This window comes from Phalacrocorax carbo, chromosome 32 (assembly GCF_963921805.1).
Source record: "Phalacrocorax carbo chromosome 32, bPhaCar2.1, whole genome shotgun sequence".
Taxonomy (NCBI): Eukaryota; Metazoa; Chordata; class Aves; order Suliformes; family Phalacrocoracidae; genus Phalacrocorax; species Phalacrocorax carbo.
Genome location: NC_087544.1, coordinates 448117 through 468163, shown reverse-complemented (window position 1 = coordinate 468163; position 20047 = coordinate 448117). Strand labels below are relative to the sequence as shown.

At 70.7% G+C, this 20047-nt stretch overlaps 2 protein-coding genes and 1 long non-coding RNA gene across 7 annotated transcripts in view; 2 read left to right on the top strand and 1 right to left on the bottom strand.

Moving 5' to 3' along the window:
* The first annotated feature begins 218 nt into the window (after positions 1 to 218).
* Positions 219 to 2512, top strand: LOC135310290 (uncharacterized). Its single transcript, XR_010370409.1, has 3 exons — positions 219 to 254; positions 401 to 420; positions 484 to 2512. It is a non-coding gene; the product is annotated as an uncharacterized LOC135310290 (long non-coding RNA).
* LOC135310288 (RNA-binding protein 4-like) lies at positions 2302 to 11206 on the bottom strand. 5 transcript variants are annotated; one of them, XM_064437512.1, is made up of 4 exons: positions 11105 to 11206; positions 6025 to 6446; positions 3592 to 4291; positions 2302 to 2893 (listed from the first exon to the last, which is right to left on the bottom strand). In XM_064437512.1, exons 1-3 carry the CDS (start codon positions 11182 to 11184, stop codon positions 3600 to 3602), a joined length of 1194 nt encoding a protein of 397 aa, XP_064293582.1. In that variant the 5' UTR covers positions 11185 to 11206; the 3' UTR covers positions 2302 to 2893; positions 3592 to 3599. The 5 variants fall into 5 exon arrangements, with proteins under 5 accessions (XP_064293582.1, XP_064293583.1, XP_064293584.1 ...); XM_064437513.1 differs by lacking the exon at positions 11105 to 11206 and adding an exon at positions 11079 to 11101; XM_064437514.1 differs by lacking the exon at positions 2302 to 2893 and adding an exon at positions 5316 to 5470 and having other exon boundaries at positions 4024 to 4291.
* Positions 11207 to 15120: 3914 nt separating this feature from the next.
* Positions 15121 to 20047, top strand: part of TOP6BL (TOP6B like initiator of meiotic double strand breaks) — a 5224-nt gene continuing 297 nt past the window's right edge. The window contains exons 1-7 of the mRNA XM_064437471.1: positions 15121 to 15144; positions 16000 to 16225; positions 16309 to 16362; positions 16453 to 16550; positions 16945 to 17028; positions 17140 to 17195; positions 19874 to 20001. Of these exons, the coding sequence (XP_064293541.1) occupies positions 15121 to 15144; positions 16000 to 16225; positions 16309 to 16362; positions 16453 to 16550; positions 16945 to 17028; positions 17140 to 17195; positions 19874 to 20001 (670 nt within the window). The remainder of the gene's footprint in view (positions 15145 to 15999; positions 16226 to 16308; positions 16363 to 16452; positions 16551 to 16944; positions 17029 to 17139; positions 17196 to 19873; positions 20002 to 20047) is intronic.

The following is a 20047-nucleotide window of genomic DNA, read 5'->3' as shown; positions in this document are numbered from 1 at the left end:
ACCTAGTTTGGGGGCCCCACATCCCAGTTTGGGGGCCCCACAAGCCAGTTTAGGCCCTGAGGAGCCAGTTTGAGGGCCCCAGGACCTAGTTTGGGGGCCCCACATCCCAGTTTGGGGGCCCCACAAGCCAGTTTAGGCCCTGAGGAGCCAGTTTGAGGGCCCCAGGACCTAGTTTGGGGGCCCCACATCCCAGTTTGGGGGCCCCACAAGCCAGTTTAGGCCCTGAGGAGCCAGTTTGGGGGCCCCAGGACCCTGTTTGGGGGCCCCACATCCCAGTTTGGGGGCCCCACAAGCCAGTTTAGGCCCCGAGGAGCCAGTTTGGGGGCACCAGGACCCAGTTTGGGGGCCCCACAAGCCAGTTTAGGCCCCGAGGAGCCACTTTGGGGGCCCCAGGACCCAGTTTGGGGGCCTCACGAGCCAGTTTGGGGGCCCCAGGACCCAGTTTGGGGCCTCATGAGCCACTTTGGGGGCCCCAGGACCCAGTTTGGGGGCCTCACGAGCCACTTTGGGGCCCCAGGACCCAATTTGGGGGCCTCACGAGCCACTTTGGGGCCCCACATCCCAGTTTGGGGGCCTCACGAGCCACTTTGGGGGCCCCACATCCCAGTTTGGGGACCTCATGAGCCAGTTTGGGGGCCCCACATCCCAGTTTGGGGGCCTCACAAGCCACTTTGGGGGCCCCAGGACCCAGTTTGGGGCCCCACATCCCAGTTTGGGGGCCTCACAAGCCACTTTGGGGGCCCCAGGACCCAGTTTGGGGCCCCACATCCCAGTTTGGGGGCCTCACAAGCCACTTTGGGGCCCCATATCCCAGTTTGGGGGCCTCACAAGCCAGTTTGGGGCCCCAGGAACCACTTTGGGGGCCCCAGGACCCAGTTTGGGGGCCCCACATCCCAGTTTGGGGGCCTCATGAGCCACCCCTGCGCAGGTTAATTAGCAGCTGGTTTCAGAGGTGGTGCCCCTGAGGAAGAGGAGGAGGAAGAGCCCCAGTGGGGCTCGGGGAAGGTGGGGGGCAGCTGCCCTGCGTGGGGGCACCAGGCTCGTTAAAGCCTGGCCCTGCTCCTTAGCCAGGGCAGTGCAGGGGGCTGGGGTCCACCTTTTGGGGTAACAGGGACCCCTTTTGGGGCAAAAGGGTCTCATTTTAGAGTGAGGGTCCCTTAGGGGGCTGAGGGTCCCCTTTCAGGGTGATAGGGTCCCCTTTTGGGGTGACAGGGTCCCCTTTTGGGGCAGAAGGGTCTCAGAGTGATAGGGTCCCTTAGGGGGCTGAGGGTCCCCTTTTGGGGGGCTGGGGTCCCCTTTTGGGGCAACAGGGTCTCATTTGAGGGTGATAGGGTCCCCTTTTGGGGCGACAGGGTCCCCTTTTGGGGTGACAGGGTCTCATTTGAGGGTGATAGGGTCCCCTTTTGGGGTGACAGGGTCCCCTTTTGGGGCAAAAGGCTCTCATTTGAGGGTGATAGGGTCCCTTAGGGGGCTGAGGGTCCCCTTTTGGGGGGCTGGGGTCCCCTTTTGGGGCAAAAGGCTCTCATTTGAGGGTGATAGGGTCCCCCTTTGGGGGGCTGGGGTCCCCTTTTGGGGCAAAAGGCTCTCATTTGAGGGTGATAGGGTCCCCTTTTGGGGGGCTAGGGTCCCCTTTTGGGGCAAAAGGCTCTCATTTGAGGGTGATAGGGTCCCCTTTTGGGGGGCTGGGGTCCCTTTTGGGGTGATAGGGTCCCCTTTTGGGGGGCTGGGGTCCCCTTTTGGGGTGATAGGGTCTCATTTGAGGGTGATAGGGTCCCCTTTTGGGGGGCTGGGGTCCCCTTTTGGGGCAAAAGGCTCTCACTTGAGGGTGATAGGGTCCCCTTTTGGGGGGCTGGGGTCCTCTTTTGGTGCAAAAGGCTCTCATTTGAGGGTGATAGGGTCCCCTTTTGGGGGGCTGGGGTCCCCTTTTGGGGCAAAAGGCTCTCACTTGAGGGTGATAGGGCCCCCTTTTGGGGGGCTGGGGTCCCCTTTTGGGGCGATAGGCTCTCATTTGAGGGCGATAGGGTCCCCTTTTGGGGGGCTGGGGTCCCCTTTTGGGGCAAAAGGCTCTCATTTGAGGGTGATAGGGTCCCTTAGGGGGCGATAGGGTCCCCTTTTGGGGGGCTGGGGTCCCCCAGGCTCATCGGCCCCTCTGTTTGCGGCGAAGCCCCACGCGGGGAGCCCGGGCGCTCCTGGTCCGCAGGCGGCGACGAGCCGGGCTGGCGGTGGGGAGCAGGAGCGGGGAGGCGGGGCGGGGGGGGAAACCAGCGCAGAGAAAGAACCGGCGCCAGGGAGGGGTTTGTTAAAAATTTTGAGTTTATTTTACCGGAAAAGTGGGGTCGGGGAACGCTAAACGCCGCAGGGCGAGCGCCGAACACGGGCAGCCTTCCCACGCCGGCGCGGCGCAGGGGCAGCCCGGCGCGGCGGCCTCGAGTCAGCTACGGTATTTCGTATTAAAAAGCTACGAGTGGATTATTCACCCTCTTAAAAAATAAAAGGAAAAAAAAAAAAGAAATCAAATAATAATAATAATAACAACAAAAGGAAGCTACGAGCCCAGGAGCGAGCGGCTCCGCGCTGGCCGGGGCGGGAAAGCAAAGCAAAGCAAAGCTGGCGCTGCGGTTACGGCTACGGCTACGCTCACGACCTGAGCCTAAACCGGCTGCGGGCGGGGGGACGGGAGCCCCAAACTACCTGAAAAGCAAAATCCTGACAACTGAGACCAAAAAGCTGGGGGTGAGGGGGGGCGGGGGGGGGTTGAGCTACTCCTGACCAGGCTGGGAAGAAGCTTGAGCGTCCGTTAGGACCCGAAGCCGGCTGCGCGGCGCAGCCCGAGCCGCGCGGTGCCGATTCGTGCGTGCGCCGGGAACCCGACGTCCAGCCGCAAATATCTTACCTGAAAAGAGAAAAGGAGAGTTGGCGCAAGCGCCGGCCCCTCCCCGGCGGCAGCCGGGAAGCGTGCCGAGGAGCGTGCCGAACCCCGGCACGAGGCGGCGGGCGCCCGGAGGAGCCGTCGGCTTCCTGGGAGCAACCGGAGTCCTGAGGCGGTGGGGGCGGGGAGGGGGCTTGATGGCCGTCCTGCGCCGGGGGCTTCCGGAAGCCCCCGCGGCACCGGTTCGCCCACCGGCGGCTTTTACCGGGCAGATGCCGGGAGAGCCGAGCCCGGAGAGGAGCTACCGCCGGAGGGATGGAGGCGGCAGCCGCGGCACATGGGGCCGGGGGCTCTGCAGGAACCCCCCCCCACCACCACCCCGCGGTGACGGGCACGGCTACGGGGGAGGGACCCCCGAGAGGGACCCGAGCGAACCCACCGGCGCCGACCGGCTCCCGGCGGCAGCACCCATCGCCGCGACGCGTCCTCGCCGCGCGCCCAACGCCGGGGCCGCGGCGTCCGGAGCCGGCGCCTGGGCTTTAACGCCCGGGCGAGACCCTCGTCCGCTTCACCGCGACCCTTCGTCCCGGCTCGCCTCGAGGCGCAACCGGAGAGGGTGGCGTGGGGAGGGGGGACGGACAAACAGACACAGACGGACAGGGACACCCCCACCCCCACGGCGCCGTGCGGCGCGCGTGCGCCGGACCTGCCAACGCGCTCACCTCCGGTTCTAAAAGGCCGAGTACCGCGCCCGGTCCGCGTACGGGTCCCGCCCGAACCGCTGCATGTCGTAGAGGGAGGCCCGGGCCACCGAGGAGACCGGCGACAGCTGCCCACGCTCGTACGTGTACGCCTCTCCGACGGTGGTGGCCGCGGCGGCCGTGCGGCGCAGGGGGCTTCTATCCCGGGTGTAATAGGTGGAGGAGGCGGCCGCCGCGGCGGTGGCGGCGGCGGCGGCGACGGCGGCCGCCGCGCCCGGGGTCGGCAGCAGAGCTCTATCGTACGCGTCTAGGGTGGTGGGGATGCGACCGGCCATGGCTGTGGTGGCGGCCATGGCCGAGGACTGGACCTGGGAGTACTGGGCGTACTGGGAGTACTGGGCCATGGTCTGCTCCGCGTAGGCGTCGTACGCAGAGGCCGTGGCGTAGGAGCGGACGCGGTAGCGCTTGTAGTAGTCGGCCATCCCGCCGTACGCCTCATCGTAATACACGGTCTCCCCATAGCCCGCGGTGTAGGGAGTGCGCACGGCTCCGTACTGCTCGTTATAGGCCTCGGCAAAGTCCGCCACTTGCCCCGGGCGATCTACCGGGCACTCCTTAGACCAGTGCCCTTCCTTCCCGCAGCGGTAGCAGCCGCTCTTGTCTCCCATCCCGGGCGCCGTCCGCAGCCGGCTGGTGGACAACTGCACGCGCATCCGCTTGCCTTGAGGAGAGAGACGCGAGAGGGAGGCGATCAGTGAGGCCGCGCCGCGACGGCGCTTCGCGCCAACCACAGGCGCCGGCGGGACGGGACCGGATCGGCCGCGGATCCTTCCCCCGACCCCCCGCCCCACCGCCCGCCCCCTGCGAGCCCCGCAGCCTCCGACGGCGCCGGGCACCGCGGCAGGGAGCGACCCGGCGCAGGAGGAGCCCGCCACGGGCTCGAGCGGAGCCGCCTCCCGGCCGCCCGACTTACCAGGAAGGTGCCGCCGGCGACGGGGCTCTGCCGGCGAGACCGAGCGCTGCCAGCGCCCCGGCTAAGCCGGGACGGGCTCTGGCGGCTCAGCCAGCCAGCGAACCGCCGACCGCCCCGGCTTTTTACCGGCGACGCGGCGCTGCCGCCGCGGGAATCGGCCGGCGGCACCGCTAGTCTACGGCAAGCGACCCGCCGGAAAACGCTCCTGCCAGCGGCGGCAAGACGGGTGCGACGCCGGGTTACGGCCCCGGAGCGAGCGAGGCCTCGCGCAGGCGCCGGCCCACGAGCGCGGCTGCGCCATCCCGGCTGGAGGAGAGGTTTTTCTTTGAGGGGAAACACCCGGAAATCGGGACAGGTTTACCGAAACCCCCAGCGGGAACCAAGCCGAGCCCCGCCGGCGCTGGCGGTGAAGCGCCGGACGCCTCCCTGACAACCCGGCCCGTCCGGCGCCGCTTCCAGATATGGGGGGTGGGAGGTGGGGGGTGTGGGGGTTTGGGGTGGGGGTGGGGGGGTGGGCGTGCGTGGACGCGCTCGCCGAAAAAGCGGCTCCGCGCCGCCGAATCCGCGCGATTTGGTCGGAATATAGGCGTAAGGGGGTTCCGCCGGCGTAAAGCGCCCCGCCGCCGCCGCCGCCGCCGCCGCCGCGTCTCGTCCGGGTGCCAGGGCGAGGGTCCGAGGCGGCACGTGGAGAGCCCGAGCGAACAATGCCGCGTGCCGCCGGCAGCGGGGACGCGGCCGGCGCGGGATCGGGCGCCTCCGCTCACCCTCTTACCAGGCAGGGCAACGCTACAAGGGCGGGAGGCGGCCTGGCTTCGCGCCGCGCGGGCGGGACCCGCTGCTCCGGCCCCGGGCAGGACCGGCCGCGGCGGCCTTCGGCACAAGAGTTGGGACTTCGCCGTCGGGATCCTCTCCTGCGGGGCGGCCGTGCTGGGTTAAGTCAGAGATGGATCAGTCCCGTCCTCCCCCGGCCCAGCCCCGAACGCCCCTGCCCTCGGCTCCGGACAACCGGGAAAGCGGCGCGCGGGATCGCCGCGCCGGCCCGGCCCTCGTCGTGCGCCGCACGGCGCGAGGGGAGCTGGAAGGCAAAGTAAAAATAATACCAAAATACCAAAAAAAAAAAAAAATAGAAGAAAAAAAAAATAGAAAAAAAGAAAAATTACCCCGTTTGTGCTTAATTCCAGCGCGGGGAGGGGAGGGGGGGGGTGGGGGCGGGGGTCGCCCTCCGGCTTTGCCGAGGATCGCCCGGCGGAGCCGGTCACCCCGCCGTACCCCAACGTGTGCGACCGGAGCTGGAACGGGCCTAAAAACCAACTAAACGGGATGCGGGAATCGTCCCGGAGACCCACCGGGGGTGGGGGCAAGGCTCAAGCGCCGGACCCATCCCAGTGTCCCTGTCCCCCTCCCCACGGCTCTCCGCCGCGACTCCCCTCCCCCTCCCCACCCTCTCCCCGCCTCCCCCCTCCCCTCAGGGCGCGGATCACCTTGGAACTCGGTGTTGTCCAGCCCGCGGATGGCCTCCACCGCGTCCTCCGCTCGCTCCATGTGCACGAAGGCGTAATCCTTGACGATGTCGCACTCGATGACGGGGCCGTACTCCTCGAATTTCGCCCGCAGCTCCAGGTTGGTGCAGGCGGGGCTGATGTTGCCCACGTGCAGTTTGGTGGACGCTTTGCTCTTGTTCTTGCTGGCCTCCACGTTGATGCAGACGCCGTGCAGCTTGTGGTGGTGCAGGTTGCGGATGGCGTCTTCCGCCGCCGTTTTGTCCTCGATGTGCACGAAGCCGTAGTTCTTGATGATGTCGCACTCGAGCACCTTCCCGTACTGCTCGAAGAGGGAGCGGATCTCCTGCTCCGTCGCCTCCCGCGGCAGGTTCCCGATGAAAAGCTTCACCATCTCGCCCAGCCTGCGCCGACGGGGAGAGACGGGAGGGGGGGGGTTAGTGCCGCTGTCCGTCTGTCTGGCCCTCGCGTGACCGGCCCTGCGCCGTAGGGGAGGGGGGGCAGACACCACAGCACTGCTTGTGTGGGGTATGGGGCTGCTGCAGCGCTGTGATACCCCCAGGGCAGAGCCCCAAAACGCCCCGAATCCACCCAAAATCTCTGCCCTCAGCCCCGCGGGGCTGTGACACCCCCAGGGCAGAGCCCCAAAACACCCCGAATCCACCCCAAATCTCTGCCCCCACCCCCACGGGGCTGTGACACCCCCAGGGCAGAGCCCCAAAACACCCCGAATCCACCCCAAATCTCTGCTACTGCCCCCGCAAGGCTGTGACACCCCCAGGGCAGAGCCCCAAAACACCCCGAATCCACCCCAAATCTCTGCCCCCGCCCCCGTGGGGCTGTGACACCCCCAGGGCAGAGCCCCAAAACACCCCGAATCCACCCCAAATCTCTGCCCCCGCGGGGCTGTGACACCCCCAGGGCAGAGCCCCAAAACGCCCCGAATCCACCCCAAATCTCTGCTGCTGCCCCCGCAAGGCTGTGACACCCCCAGGGCAGAGCCCCAAAACACCCCGAATCCACCCCAAATCTCTGCCCCCGCGGGGCTGTGACACCCCCAGGGCAGAGCCCCAAAACACCCCGAATCCACCCCAAATCTCTGCCCCCGCGGGGCTGTGACACCCCCAGGGCAGAGCCCCAAAACACCCCGAATCCACCCCAAATCTCTGCCCCCACCCCCGCGGGGCTGTGACACCCCCAGGGCAGAGCCCCAAAACACCCCAAATCCACCCCAAATCTCTGCCCCCACCCCCGCGGGGCTGTGACAGCCCCAGGGCAGAGCCCCAAAACACCCCAAATCCACCCCAAATCTCTGCCCTCAGCCCCGCGGGGCTGTGACACCCCCAGGGCAGAGCCACAAAACGCCCCAAATCCACCCCAAATCTCTGCCCCCGCCCCCGTGGGGCTGTGACACCCACAGGGCAGAGCCCCAAAACGCCCCGAATCCACCCCAAATCTCTGCTACTGCCCCCGCGGGGCTGTGACACCCCCAGGGAAGAGCCCCAAAACGCCCCGAATCCACCCCAAATCTCTGCTACTGCCCCCGCGGGGCTGTGACACCCCCAGGAAAGAGCCCCAAAACGCCCCGAATCCACCCCAAATCTCTGCCCCCGCCCCCGCGGGGCTGTGACACCCCCAGGGCAGAGCCCCAAAACACCCCGAATCCACCCCAAATCTCTGCCCTCAGCCCCGCGGGGCTGTGACACCCCCAGGGCAGAGCCCCAAAACACCCCAAATCCACCCCAAATCTCTGCCCCCGCCCCCGCGGGGCTGTGACACCCCCAGGGCAGAGCCCCAAAACGCCCCGAATCCACCCCAAATCTCTGCTACTGCCTCCGCAAGGCTGTGACACCCCCAGGGCAGAGCCCCAAAACGCCCCGAATCCACCCCAAATCTCTGCCCTCACCCCCGCGGGGCTGTGACACCCCCAGGGCAGAGCCCCAAAACGCCCCGAATCCACCCCAAATCTCTGCCCCCGCGGGGCTGTGACACCCCCAGGGCAGAGCCCCAAAACGCCCCGAATCCACCCCAAATCTCTGCCCCCGCCCCCGCGGGGCTGTGACACCCCCAGGGCAGAGCCCCAAAACACCCCGAATCCACCCCAAATCTCTGCCCCCGCCCCCGTGGGGCTGTGACACCCCCAGGGCAGAGCCCCAAAACGCCCCGAATCCACCCCAAATCTCTGCCCCCACCCCCGCGGGGCTGTGACACCCCCAGGGCAGAGCCCCAAAACACCCCGAATCCACCCCAAATCTCTGCTACTGCCCCCGCAAGGCTGTGATACCCCCAGGGCAGAGCCCCAAAACACCCCGAATCCACCCCAAATCTCTGCCCCTGCCCCCGCGGGGCTGTGACACCCCCAGGGCAGAGCCCCAAAACACCCCGAATCCACCCCAAATCTCTGCCCTCAGCCCCACGGGGCTGTGACACCCACAGGGCAGAGCCCCAAAACGCCCCGAATCCACCCCAAATCTCTGCCCCCGCCGGGCTGTGACACCCCCAGGGCAGAGCCCCAAAACGCCCCGAATCCACCCCAAATCTCTGCCCCGACAGGGCTGTGACACCCCCAGGGCAGAGCCCCAAAACGCCCCGAATCCACCCCAAATCTCTGCCCCCGCGGGGCTGTGACACCCCCAGGGCAGAGCCCCAAAACACCCCGAATCCACCCCAAATCTCTGCCCCCGCCCCCGCGGGGCTGTGACACCCCCAGGGCAGAGCCCCAAAACGCCCCGAATCCACCCCAAATCTCTGCCCCCGCCCCCACGGGGCTGTGACACCCCCAGGGCAGAGCCCCAAAACACCCCGAATCCACCCCAAATCTCTGCCCCGACAGGGCTGTGACACCCCCAGGGCAGAGCCCCAAAACACCCCGAATCCACCCCAAATCTCTGCCCCCGCGGGGCTGTGACACCCCCAGGGCAGAGCCCCAAAACACCCCGAATCCACCCCAAATCTCTGCCCCCGCCCCCACGGGGCTGTGACACCCCCAGGGCAGAGCCCCAAAACACCCCGAATCCACCCCAAATCTCTGCCCCCGCCGGGCTGTGACACCCCCAGGGCAGAGCCCCAAAACGCCCCGAATCCACCCCAAATCTCTGCCCCCGCCCCCGCGGGGCTGTGACACCCCCAGGGCAGAGCCCCAAAACACCCCGAATCCACCCCAAATCTCTGCCCCCGCCCCCGCGGGGCTGTGACACCCCCAGGGCAGAGCCCCAAAACGCCCCAAATCCACCCCAAATCTCTGCCCCCGCCCCCGCGGGGCTGTGACACCCCCAGGGCAGAGCCCCAAAACACCCCGAATCCACCCCAAATCTCTGCCCCCGCCCCCGCGGGGCTGTGACACCCCCAGGGCAGAGCCCCAAAACACCCCGAATCCACCCCAAATCTCTGCCCCCGCCCCCGCGGGGCTGTGACACCCCCAGGGCAGAGCCCCAAAACACCCCGAATCCACCCCAAATCTCTGCCCCCGCCCCCGCGGGGCTGTGACACCCCCAGGGCAGAGCCCCAAAACACCCCGAATCCACCCCAAATCTCTGCCCCCGCCCCCGCGGGGCTGTGACACCCCCAGGGCAGAGCCCCAAAACGCCCCGAATCCACCCCAAATCTCTGCCCTCAGCCCCGCGGGGCTGTGACACCCCCAGGGCAGAGCCCCAAAACACCCCGAATCCACCCCAAATCTCTGCCCCCGCCCCCGCGGGGCTGTGACACCCACAGGGCAGAGCCCCAAAACACCCCGAATCCACCCCAAATCTCTGCCCCCGCCCCCGTGGGGCTGTGACACCCCCAGGGCAGAGCCCCAAAACACCCCGAATCCACCCCAAATCTCTGCCCCCGCCCCCGTGGGGCTGTGACACCCCCAGGGCAGAGCCCCAAAACACCCCGAATCCACCCCAAATCTCTGCCCCCGCCCCTGCGGGGCTGTGACACCCACAGGGCAGAGCCCCAAAACACCCCGAATCCACCCCAAATCTCTGCCCCCGCCCCTGCGGGGCTGTGACACCCCCAGGGCAGAGCCCCAAAACACCCCGAATCCACCCCAAATCTCTGCCCCCGCCCCCGTGGGGCTGTGACACCCCCAGGGCAGAGCCCCAAAACACCCCGAATCCACCCCAAATCTCTGCCCCCGCCCCCGTGGGGCTGTGACACCCCCAGGGCAGAGCCCCAAAACACCCCGAATCCACCCCAAATCTCTGCCCCCGCCCCCGTGGGGCTGTGACACCCCCAGGGCAGAGCCCCAAAACACCCCGAATCCACCCCAAATCTCTGCCCCCGCCCCCGTGGGGCTGTGACACCCCCAGGGCAGAGCCCCAAAACACCCCGAATCCACCCCAAATCTCTGCCCCCGCGGGGCTGTGACACCCCCAGGGCAGAGCCCCAAAACACCCCGAATCCACCCCAAATCTCTGCCCCCGCCCCCGCGGGGCTGTGCCCATAGAGGTCCCAAATCACCCCAAAACACCCCAAATACACCCCCACCCCCCCAGAGCTGAGCCCCAAAACACCCCAAGTCCCCCTAAAACACCCCAAATCTCGCCTCCCTCCCACCTCTGGGGGGCTCGTGGCCCCCCCAGATCCCCCCCAAACCTCCGCCTGCCCCCCCGCGGGCCTGTGCCCCCCAAAGCCCCCCAAGACCCCCCCAAAGCTCTGTGCCCCCCCCCCCGCGTGGAGCGTCCCCCAAACCGCAAAGAAACACCCCAAATCCCTGCCCGCCCCCCCCCGGCCTCTGCCCGCCCCCCCCGGCGGCAGAGCCCCGCCCCGGGGCCCGCAGCCCCCCGCCCCCCCCCCGGAACCCCCCGAACCCGCTCCCCGCTCCCTCCCCCGGCGCTTTGTGCCCCCCAAACCCCCTCCCGGGGCGACCCCCGATTGCCGCACCGGCACCGGGGCCGGGGATGGGGCCGGGCCGTCCCGCTCCCCGGCCCGGCTCCCGCCGGTAGCGCTGCCTGTCCTGCCCCCTCCTTGTCCCCCCCCCGTACCCCTCCCCATTCCCTCACCCTCCCTCCCCACCCCCCCGGTCCCGCCGCCCCCCCCCCCGGTACCGGCGCCACCGCAGCCCCGCCCCCACCTGCGCCCCGTCCGCCGCGCGGTCCCTGACAAAATGGCGGCGGCGCTACCCGGCTCCCCCTCCGCCTCCCGCGACTTCATTGGGTAGCCGCGCTGTCCGTCAAACGCCGCCGAGGACCGTCACCATTCCGCGGCAGGGCTAGGTGGGTCCGCCCACGGAGAGGCCGCAGCCAATCGCGAGCGGCGGAGCGCTCCATTGAGGCTCCACCCCCCTCCGCCCGCTGGGGGGGCGGGGCGCTGGGGCGGCCCATTGATGGCGAGCGGGGGCGTGGCGCTGGGGCGGCCCATTGATGGCGAGCGGGGGCGTGGCGGGACGCGCCGGGCGCCGGTGCCGCGGGGACTGGGAGCGCTGGGACCCCGGGACTGGGAGCGCTGGTGTGACCCGTGAGCAGCCCCACCGCGGCCCCAGTGCCCCGCACCGCACGGCCCCGAGCCCATTCCCGCCCCAGCCCCAAACCACCCCGGCCCCATTGCCATTCCCTCCCAGCGCCATCCCAGCCCCATCCCTGTCCTCGTGCCCATCCCATTCGCCCCCAGTCCCTATCCCCAAACCATCCCATCCCCATCCCAGTCACACCCACCCTCATCCCAATCCCAATCCTTATCTTTATCCCCATCCTCTCCTCATCCCAATTCCGTACCCGTGACCATCCCATCCCGTCCCACCCCCTCCCAATCCCCCATCCCAGTCACACCCACCCTCATCCCAATCCCAATCCCATCCCCTCCTCATCCCAATTCCCTCCCCATGATCATCCCATCCCGACCCACCCCCTCCCATCTCATCCCAGCCCATCCCAATCCCACCCCATCCTCATCCCAGACCTAATCCCACCCACCCTCATCCCAATCTCAATCCCAATCCTACCCCATCCCAATCCCACCCCACCTTCATCCAGTCCCAATCCCAGTCCCACCCTCACCCCAATCCCAGTCCCACCCCATCCCAGTCCTAATTCCAATCCCACCCTCATCCCAATCTCAATCTCAGTCCAACCCATCCCAATCCCACCCCCCATCCCAGTCCCACCCAATCCCAATCCCACCCCATCCCAGTCCCATCCCAATCCCAACCCCACCCCCATCCCACCCCCATCCCACCCCCCATCCCAATCCCAATCCCACCCCCCATCCCAGTCCCACCCAATCCCAATCCCACCCAATCCCAATCCCACCCCCCATCCCACCCCCCATCCCAATCCCAATCTCACCCTCATCCCACCCCCCATCCCAGTCCCACCCAATCCCAATCCCACCCCCCATCCCACCCCCCATCCCAGTCCCACCCAATCCCAATCCCACCCCCATCCCAGTCCCTCCCAATCCCACCCCCATCCCAGTCCCTCCCAATCCCACCCCCCATCCCAGTCCCACCCAATCCCAATCCCACCCCCATCCCACCCCCCATCCCAGTCCCACCCAATCCCAATCCCACCCCCCATCCCACCCCCCATCCCAGTCCCACCCAATCCCAATCCCACCCAATCCCAATCCCACCCCCCGCCCCACCCCCCATCCCAGTCCCACCCAATCCCAATCCCACCCAATCCCAATCCCACCCCCCGTCCCACCCCCCATCCCAGTCCCACCCAATCCCAATCCCACCCAATCCCAGTCCCACCCCCCATCCCAGCCCCCCGCCCCCCGCCGGCGCACTCAGGGCCCGCCCGGTGGCTGCAGTTGCTTTATTGGGGGGGTCTGGGGCTGCGCGGGGACCTCGCGGGGACGTCACTGGGCGTGGGGGGACACGGGGGGGCCGGGACCCCCCCCCGGGGCCGCCCCCCCCCCGTGTCCCTCCATCAGCTCCGCCGGGGACCCCCCACCATGTCCCGGGGCCCCCCCTCGGCTCTACTTGTTCTTCTTGAAGAAGCTGAAGCGTTTCTCCCGCTCGGGGTCCTTCCCTGGGCGGGGGGCGCGGGGGGGGCGCGGGGGGGGCGGGGGGGCGTGCTCATGGCCCGCGTCACCCCCCTGCCGCCCCCCGCCCCCGGGGGGGCAGGGGTGTGAGGGGGATGTGTGGGGATGCGGGGGGGGCGGGGGTCAGCGGGCGGGGGGTGCAGGGGGGTGTGAGGGGGGCGGGGGGTGTGAGGGGGGTGTGTGGGGATGTGGGGGGCGGGGGTCAGCGGGCGGGGGGGTGTGAGGGGGGTGTGTGGGGATGTGGGGGGCGGGGGTCAGCGGGCGGGGGGGTGTGAGGGGGGTGTGTGGGGATGTGGGGGGCGGGGGTCAGCGGGCGGGGGGGTGTGAGGGGGGTGTGTGGGGATGCGGGGGGGGCGGGGGTCAGCGGGCGGGGGGGTGTGAGGGGGGTGTGTGGGGATGTGGGGGGCGGGGGTCAGCGGGCGGGGGTGTGTGAGGGGGGGTGTGTGGGGATGTGGGGGGCGGGGGTCAGCGGGCGGGGGGGTGTGAGGGGGGTGTGTGGGGATGTGGGGGGCGGGGGTCAGCGGGCGGGGGGGTGTGAGGGGGGTGTGTGGGGATGTGGGGGGCGGGGGTCAGCGGGCGGGGGGGTGTGAGGGGGGTGTGTGGGGATGTTCCCACGGCTGCCCACGCGTGTCTGTGTGTCTGCGCGTGCCGGGGGCGCCCCCCCCCCCCCCCCCCAGGGTCTCACCTCGTCCTTGGCCTGGAGGGGGGTACTCCTTCCCGTCGCTCAGCCTGGGGAGGGGACGGGGCTCAGCACCGCGACCCCCATGTGCCCCCCCGGGCCCCCCCGTCCCCCCCCGCGTCCCCCCATCTCCCCGTATCCCCCCTGTCCCCCCACGTGTTCCCCATATCCCCTCTGTGACCCCCGTCTCCCCCATGTCCCCCCATCACCCCCCCATATCCCCCCATATCCCCCCATCTCTCTGTGTCCCCCCTATACCCCCGTGTCCCCCCATGTCCCCCCGTGACTCCCCCTGTCCCCCCGTCCCCCTATCCCCCTCTCCCCCCCCATGTCTCCCCCTGTCCCCCCCATACCCCCGTGTTCCCCCCCGTACCCCCATGACTCCCCCTGTCCCCCCATCCCCATGGTGGGAGTTGTTCCCCATGGTGGGGGGGGGGCTCCCAAGGGGGGTGCCCATGGGGGGGGGGTTCCCATGGGGGGTTCCCATTCGGGGGTTCCCATGCGGGGGGTGCCCACGGGGGGTGCGATGCGATCCTCTCTGGGGACCCCTGACCTCTGCAGGGACCCCCCCAAACCCTCTCTGGGGACCCCGGAGCCCCCCGGGACCCCCCGATACTCTCCGGGGACCCCTGACCTCTGCAGAGACCCCCCCCAAACTCTCTCTGGGGAACCCTGAGCCCCCCGGGACCCCCCGATACTCTCTGGGGACCCCTGAGCCCCCCGAGACTCCCAAATCCTCTTTGGGGACCCCTGAGACCCCAGAACCCCCCCCAAACTCTCTCTGGGGACCCCCGAGCCCCCCAGGGACCCTCCCCTACATCCTCCCCTCCCCACGGGCGTCCCCGTCCCCGTGGGGGGGGTCCCCATCCCCGGCCCCGCCCCCGCGGGCCCCGCGCCCCCCCGCAGCGCGGGGGTTTGGGGGGGGGTGGTGGGGGTCCCCAGCCAAGCCCCGCAGCACCGGGCAGGGCCCCCCCCCGCCCCGCTTTGTCCCGGGGTGCTGCGGGGTGCGGAGCGGCTGCCGCAGTGCCGGGGGGGATGCGGGGAAGGGGGGTGGGGGGTGCGGGATGGGGGTGCAGGGGGGTGTGGGGGGGGGTCTCACCGTGTCTCCCCCCATCTCCCCCCCCGCCCCAGGAGCGGGCTGAGGCCGCGGCAGCTCATCACACCCGCCGCGGCGCGGCCGGGAGGGGCGGGGCGGGGGGCGGGGCCAGAGCGGCCCCCGGAGGGGGCGGGGCTACGCGGGGCGGGGGGGGGAAGGGGGTCGCCATGGCAACCCGGGGGGCCGGCCGCGCTGCCCTCGCCCGTTGTCATGGTGACCCGCCCCTCCCCTGGGGGTGGGGGGTGGGGGGGGGGGCGGAGGGTCGCCCTTGGCGCCCCTTCCTCCGCGCCGCCAGGGGGCGCTAGAGGGAACGGGGGGCGCGCGCGACATGGCGGGAGAGGCCGTGCGCGCGGTGAGGGGAGGGGGCCGAGGGGGGTCTGGGGGGGGCTTAGGGGTCATTGGGGGGGGTTTGGGGGGGTCTCTAGGGGAGCTCGGGGGTCGCTGGGGGGGATGAGGGGGGTCTTGGAGGGGTCAGGCCTCACTAGGGAGGGTGAGGAGGGGTCTCGGTGGGCTCAGGCCTCACTAGGGAGGGTGAGGAGGGGTCTCGGTGGGCTCAGGCCTCACTAGGGAGGGTGAGGAGGGGTCTCGGTGGGGTCAGGCCTCACTAGGGAGGGTGAGGAGGGGTCTCGGTGGGGTCAGGCCTCACTAGGGAGGGTGAGGAGGGGTCTCGGTGGGCTCAGGCCTCACTAGGGAGGGTGAGGAGGGGTCTCGGTGGGCTCAGGCCCCACTAGGGAGGGTGAGGAGGGGTCTCGGTGGGGTCAGGCCCCACTAGGGAGGGTGAGGAGGGGTCTCGGTGGGGTCAGGCCTCACTAGGGAGGGTGAGGAGGGGTCTCGGTGGGCTCAGGCCTCACTAGGGAGGGTGAGGAGGGGTCTCGGTGGGCTCAGGCCTCACTAGGGAGGGTGAGGAGGGGTCTCGGTGGGCTCAGGCCTCACTAGGGAGGGTGAGGAGGGGTCTCGGTGGGCTCAGGCCCCACTAGGGAGGGTGAGGAGGGGTCTCGGTGGGCTCAGGCCTCACTAGGGAGGGTGAGGAGGGGTCTCGGTGGGGTCAGGCCTCACTAGGGAGGGTGAGGAGGGGTCTTGGTGGGGTCAGGCCTCACTAGGGAGGGTGAGGAGGGGTCTCGGTGGGGTCGGGGTCACTAGGGAGTATGGGGGGTCTTGGGGGGCTCAGGGGTCAGTGGGGGGGATGAGGGGGCTCAGGGGTCACTAGGAGGGCACAGGGGGTTCCTGGGGGGCTCAGGGGTCCCCAGGAAGGGTGGGGAGGGGTGTCTTTTGGGGGGGGGGTCCCCTCCATCGCCGCCCCCCCCCCCCGCAGGTGCTGGAGCAGCTCCTCGTGGCCCTGCGACCCCCCGAAAGCGGGGACCCACGGCGGGGGTCGCTGCTGGTGGCCCTGGTGGCAGAGGGGGAGGCGGGGCGGCCCCGCTGCACCGTCACCGGTGAGGGGGGGGGAGGCCGGGGGGGTGGGGGGTCTCGGGGGGACCCCCACCCCCCAAACCCCCCCCCCTTTCCCCCCCCGCAGTGGCGGCCGCCGGCGAGCTGAGCCGGGACGTGGGGGCCGAGGTGCTGCGGGGAGGTAGGACACGACCCCCCCCCCCCCCACCCCCCCACCCACCTGGGGGGTCCCCGCTGTGACACCCCCCCCCCCCCACCCAAAACCTCGCAGCCGCCCGGGGGGTGCTGGAGCTACCGGGGGTCCCCGTCGCCCCCTCCCCGTGCTGCGGGCGGATCCTGCGCCGAGCCCGGCTGCGGGCGGCGTTCCAGGTGAGGATGGGGCGCCCCCCACCCCCGCGCCCCCCACCCCCGGACCCCCCACCCCCCTCCCCGGGGTGACCTTGTGGGGGGGGGGGAATCGGGGCCGGGGGCCCCCCGGGAGCACCAGCCCCCGCCGCAAGTAGGGCGGGTGGATGAATATGGCCGGGGTGGCCTGGTTTTGGGGAGGGGGCGGGAATGGGGTCACCGGGGGGGGGGGCGGCACCCCCAAAAGCCGCGGCAGGGCTGGAGGGGTGGGGCTGAGCCCCCAAACTGGTCCCAGTCCCTTCAAGGCTGGGTTTATCCCCCAGGCTGGTCCCTGTCCCTGGCGTTGGGGTGGGGGGGCGGTTTGTGGGGTGCCCCCCGCCCCCCCCCCAGCCCTGCACCCACCCACCCCCACCCCCAGCTCAGCCCCCCCCCCGGCACCCTGACCCCCGACTGCGTCGCCCTCCGGCGCTTCCTCCACAGGACCAGCCTGGTGCACCCCGAGGTACGGCACCGCGGGGGGGGGGTGGGTGGGGGGCACGGGGGGCTGCTGGGGGGCCCCCCCAAGCTGACACCCATGGGTGGGGGTCCCCACGCCCACCCCCACCCCCCCCAGGTGGAGTTTCACTTCTGCGTCAGCATCAACGGCGCCGTCACCTCGCACAGCTACGGGTGAGACCCGGGGACCCCCCCCCCACCCTCGGGACCCCCCCAACCTGGGGACCCCCCATCCCACCCTGGGGACACCCCCCACCCTCAGGACCCCCCCATCCCGCCCTGGGGACCCCCCCATCCTGCCCTGGGGCCCCCCCCCCAACCTGGGGACCCCCCATCCCACCCTGGGGACTCCCCAACCCGGGGACCCATCCCACTCTGGGGACCCCCCCCCGGTGATGCCCCCCAACCCACCCCAGGATCCCCCCTTCCCTGGGGACCCACCCGTGCCACCCCTGGGACCCCCACTCTGGGACCCCCACCCCAGGGGCCCCCCCCCCCCCACGAGGACCCCCACCTCGGACCTGCCCAGGACCTCTGCCCCGGGGACCCCCCGACCCCTGGGACCCCCCTTCCCTGGGGACCCCCCCCCCACCACCCCTGGGACCCCCACCCCAGGGACCTCCCCCCACCCCTGGGACCCCCCTTCCCTGGGGACCCCCCCACGCCACCCCTGGGACCCCCACCCCGGGACCCCCCCGGGACCCCCCGGCCCCCCGCGGAGGCGCCCGGGGACACGGCGCTGGGGGTCCCGCAGGCGGGAGACCCCCGGGGGGCTGCGGGGGGGCGTGGCTGCGGCTCCGGAGCCGGCACTTCGCACCGTAGGGACGGGGGGGGGCTCGGGGGGGGCACACGGGGGGCACGGGGGCACTCGGGGTACGGGGGGGCTTGCGGGGGCTCAGGGGCACATGGGGGGCTCGGGGGCACGCGGGGGGCTCAGGGAGGCACATGGGGGGCTCGGGGGCATGGGGGGGCTCAGGGGGGACTCGGAGGGCCTCAGGGGGGATCAAGGGCACTTGGGGGGCTCAGGGGGGCACTCGGGGGGGGCTCAGGGGGGGCTCGGGGGCCACATGGGGGGCTCAGGGGGGCACTCGGGGGCCACATGGGGGGCTCGGGGGGGCACTCGGGGGGCTCGGGGGGGCTCAGGGGGGGCTCGGGGGCCACATGGGGGGCTCGGGGGGGCACTCGGGGGGCTCAGGGGGGGCTCGGGGGCCACATGGGGGGCTCGGGGGGGTGCTCGGGGGGCTCAGGGGGGGCTCGGGGGCCACATGGGGGGCTCGGGGGGGTGCTCGGGGGGCTCAGGGGGGGCTCGGGGGGGGCGCTCGGGGGGCACATGGGGGGCTCAGGGGTGGCACTCGGGGGGCTCGGGGGGGGCTCGGGGGCCACATGGGGGGCTCAGGGGGGGCTCGGGGGCCACATGGGGCGCTCGGGGGGCACATGGGGGGCTCGGGGGGGCGCTCGGGGGCCACATGGGGGGCTCAGGGGGGCGCTCGGGGGGCTCAGCAGGACAGCGATGGGGTGTCGGGGGGGGGGGTGGGTGTCTCTGTGCCCCCCCATCCCGGGCTGCCGCTCCCCCCCCCGCCCCCCCCCCCCTCAGGCCGGGGCCCCCCCCCCCGCTGCGGCCGCATCCACCCGGCGTGGGGCCCCCCCCCTGCGGCTGCGCGTCCCCCCCCCCGCGGCGGCGGCGGGGCTGGGGGGGGAGCTGAGCGCCCTGGCGGCCGCCGCCCTCTGCCCGTGCCTGCGGCCGCTGCCCAACCTGCCCTCGCGCCTGGCGGCCGCCGCCATATCCCGCGCCGGGGGGCCTTGACCTTGACCTTGGCCTTGGCCTTGACCTTGGCCTTGGCCTTGACCTTGGCCGCTTATTCCTGTGTGACCTGGCGGGGCTCACGGACTGGGAGTGATTTGGCTTTGCTGCGACCCCCCCGGCGCCCAACCGCGCCTCATGGGGGCGGGGGTGTGTGTGTGTGAGACTTTGACCTTGACCTTGACCTTGATCCTGGCCGCTTATTCCTGTACAACCCGGCGGGGGTCATGGACTGGGAGCGATTCAGCTTTGCCACGACCCCCCCGGTGCCCCACCGCGCCTCACTGGGGTGGGTGGGGTGGGTGTTTGAGACCTTGACCTTGACCGTGACCTTGACCCTGGCCACTTATTCCTCTACAACCCAGCGGGGCTCACGGACTGGGAGCGATTCGGCTTTGCCGCGACCCCCCCGGCGCCCAACTGCGCCTCACAGGGGGGTGGGTGGGTGTGAGAGAGACCTTGACCTTGACGTTGACCTTGACCTTGACCTTGATCCTGGCCGCTTATTCCTGTACAACCCGGCGGGGGTCATGGACTGGGAGTGATTCGGCTTTGCCGCGACCCCCCGGCGCCCAACCGCGCCTCACAGGGGGGTGGGTGGGTGTGAGAGAGACCTTGACCTTGGCTTTGACCTTGACCTTGACCTTGACCCTGGCCACTTACTCCTGTACGACCCAGCTGGGCTCGTGGACTGGGAGCGAGTTGGCTTCACCACGACCCCCGGCGCCCAACCGCGCCTCATGGGGTGGGGTGGGGGTGTGTGGGGGTGTGTGTGACCTTGACCTTGACCTTGACCTTGACCCTGGCCACTTATTCCTCTACGACCCGGCGGGGTTACCGGCCACGCCGCCGCGGCGACCCCCGCTGCTGCGGGACCCCTCGTGGCTCGCGGACTGGAGCGATTCGGCCTCGCCGCGACCCCCCGCGACCAACCGGAGGATGAGGAAGGTCTGGGGGGGGGGGAGGGGGATCCCCCGGGGGGTTCGGGGTGGGGGTCCTGACACCCCCCTCACACCCCGACACCCCCCCCCACCCCGTTTTGTCCCCGCAGGGCTGGCGACCCCCGATGCCGCCTACGCGGTGCGGGGGGTGGGGGGCGCCCCGGCCGGGGAGCGGCACCCCCAGACCCTCCTCCTCTTCCTCTTCCTCCGCCACGAGGATCCCTTCCAGGTGTACGACGTGGGTGCGTGGGGCTGCGGGGGTCTCCGTGCTCGGGGGGGGGGGC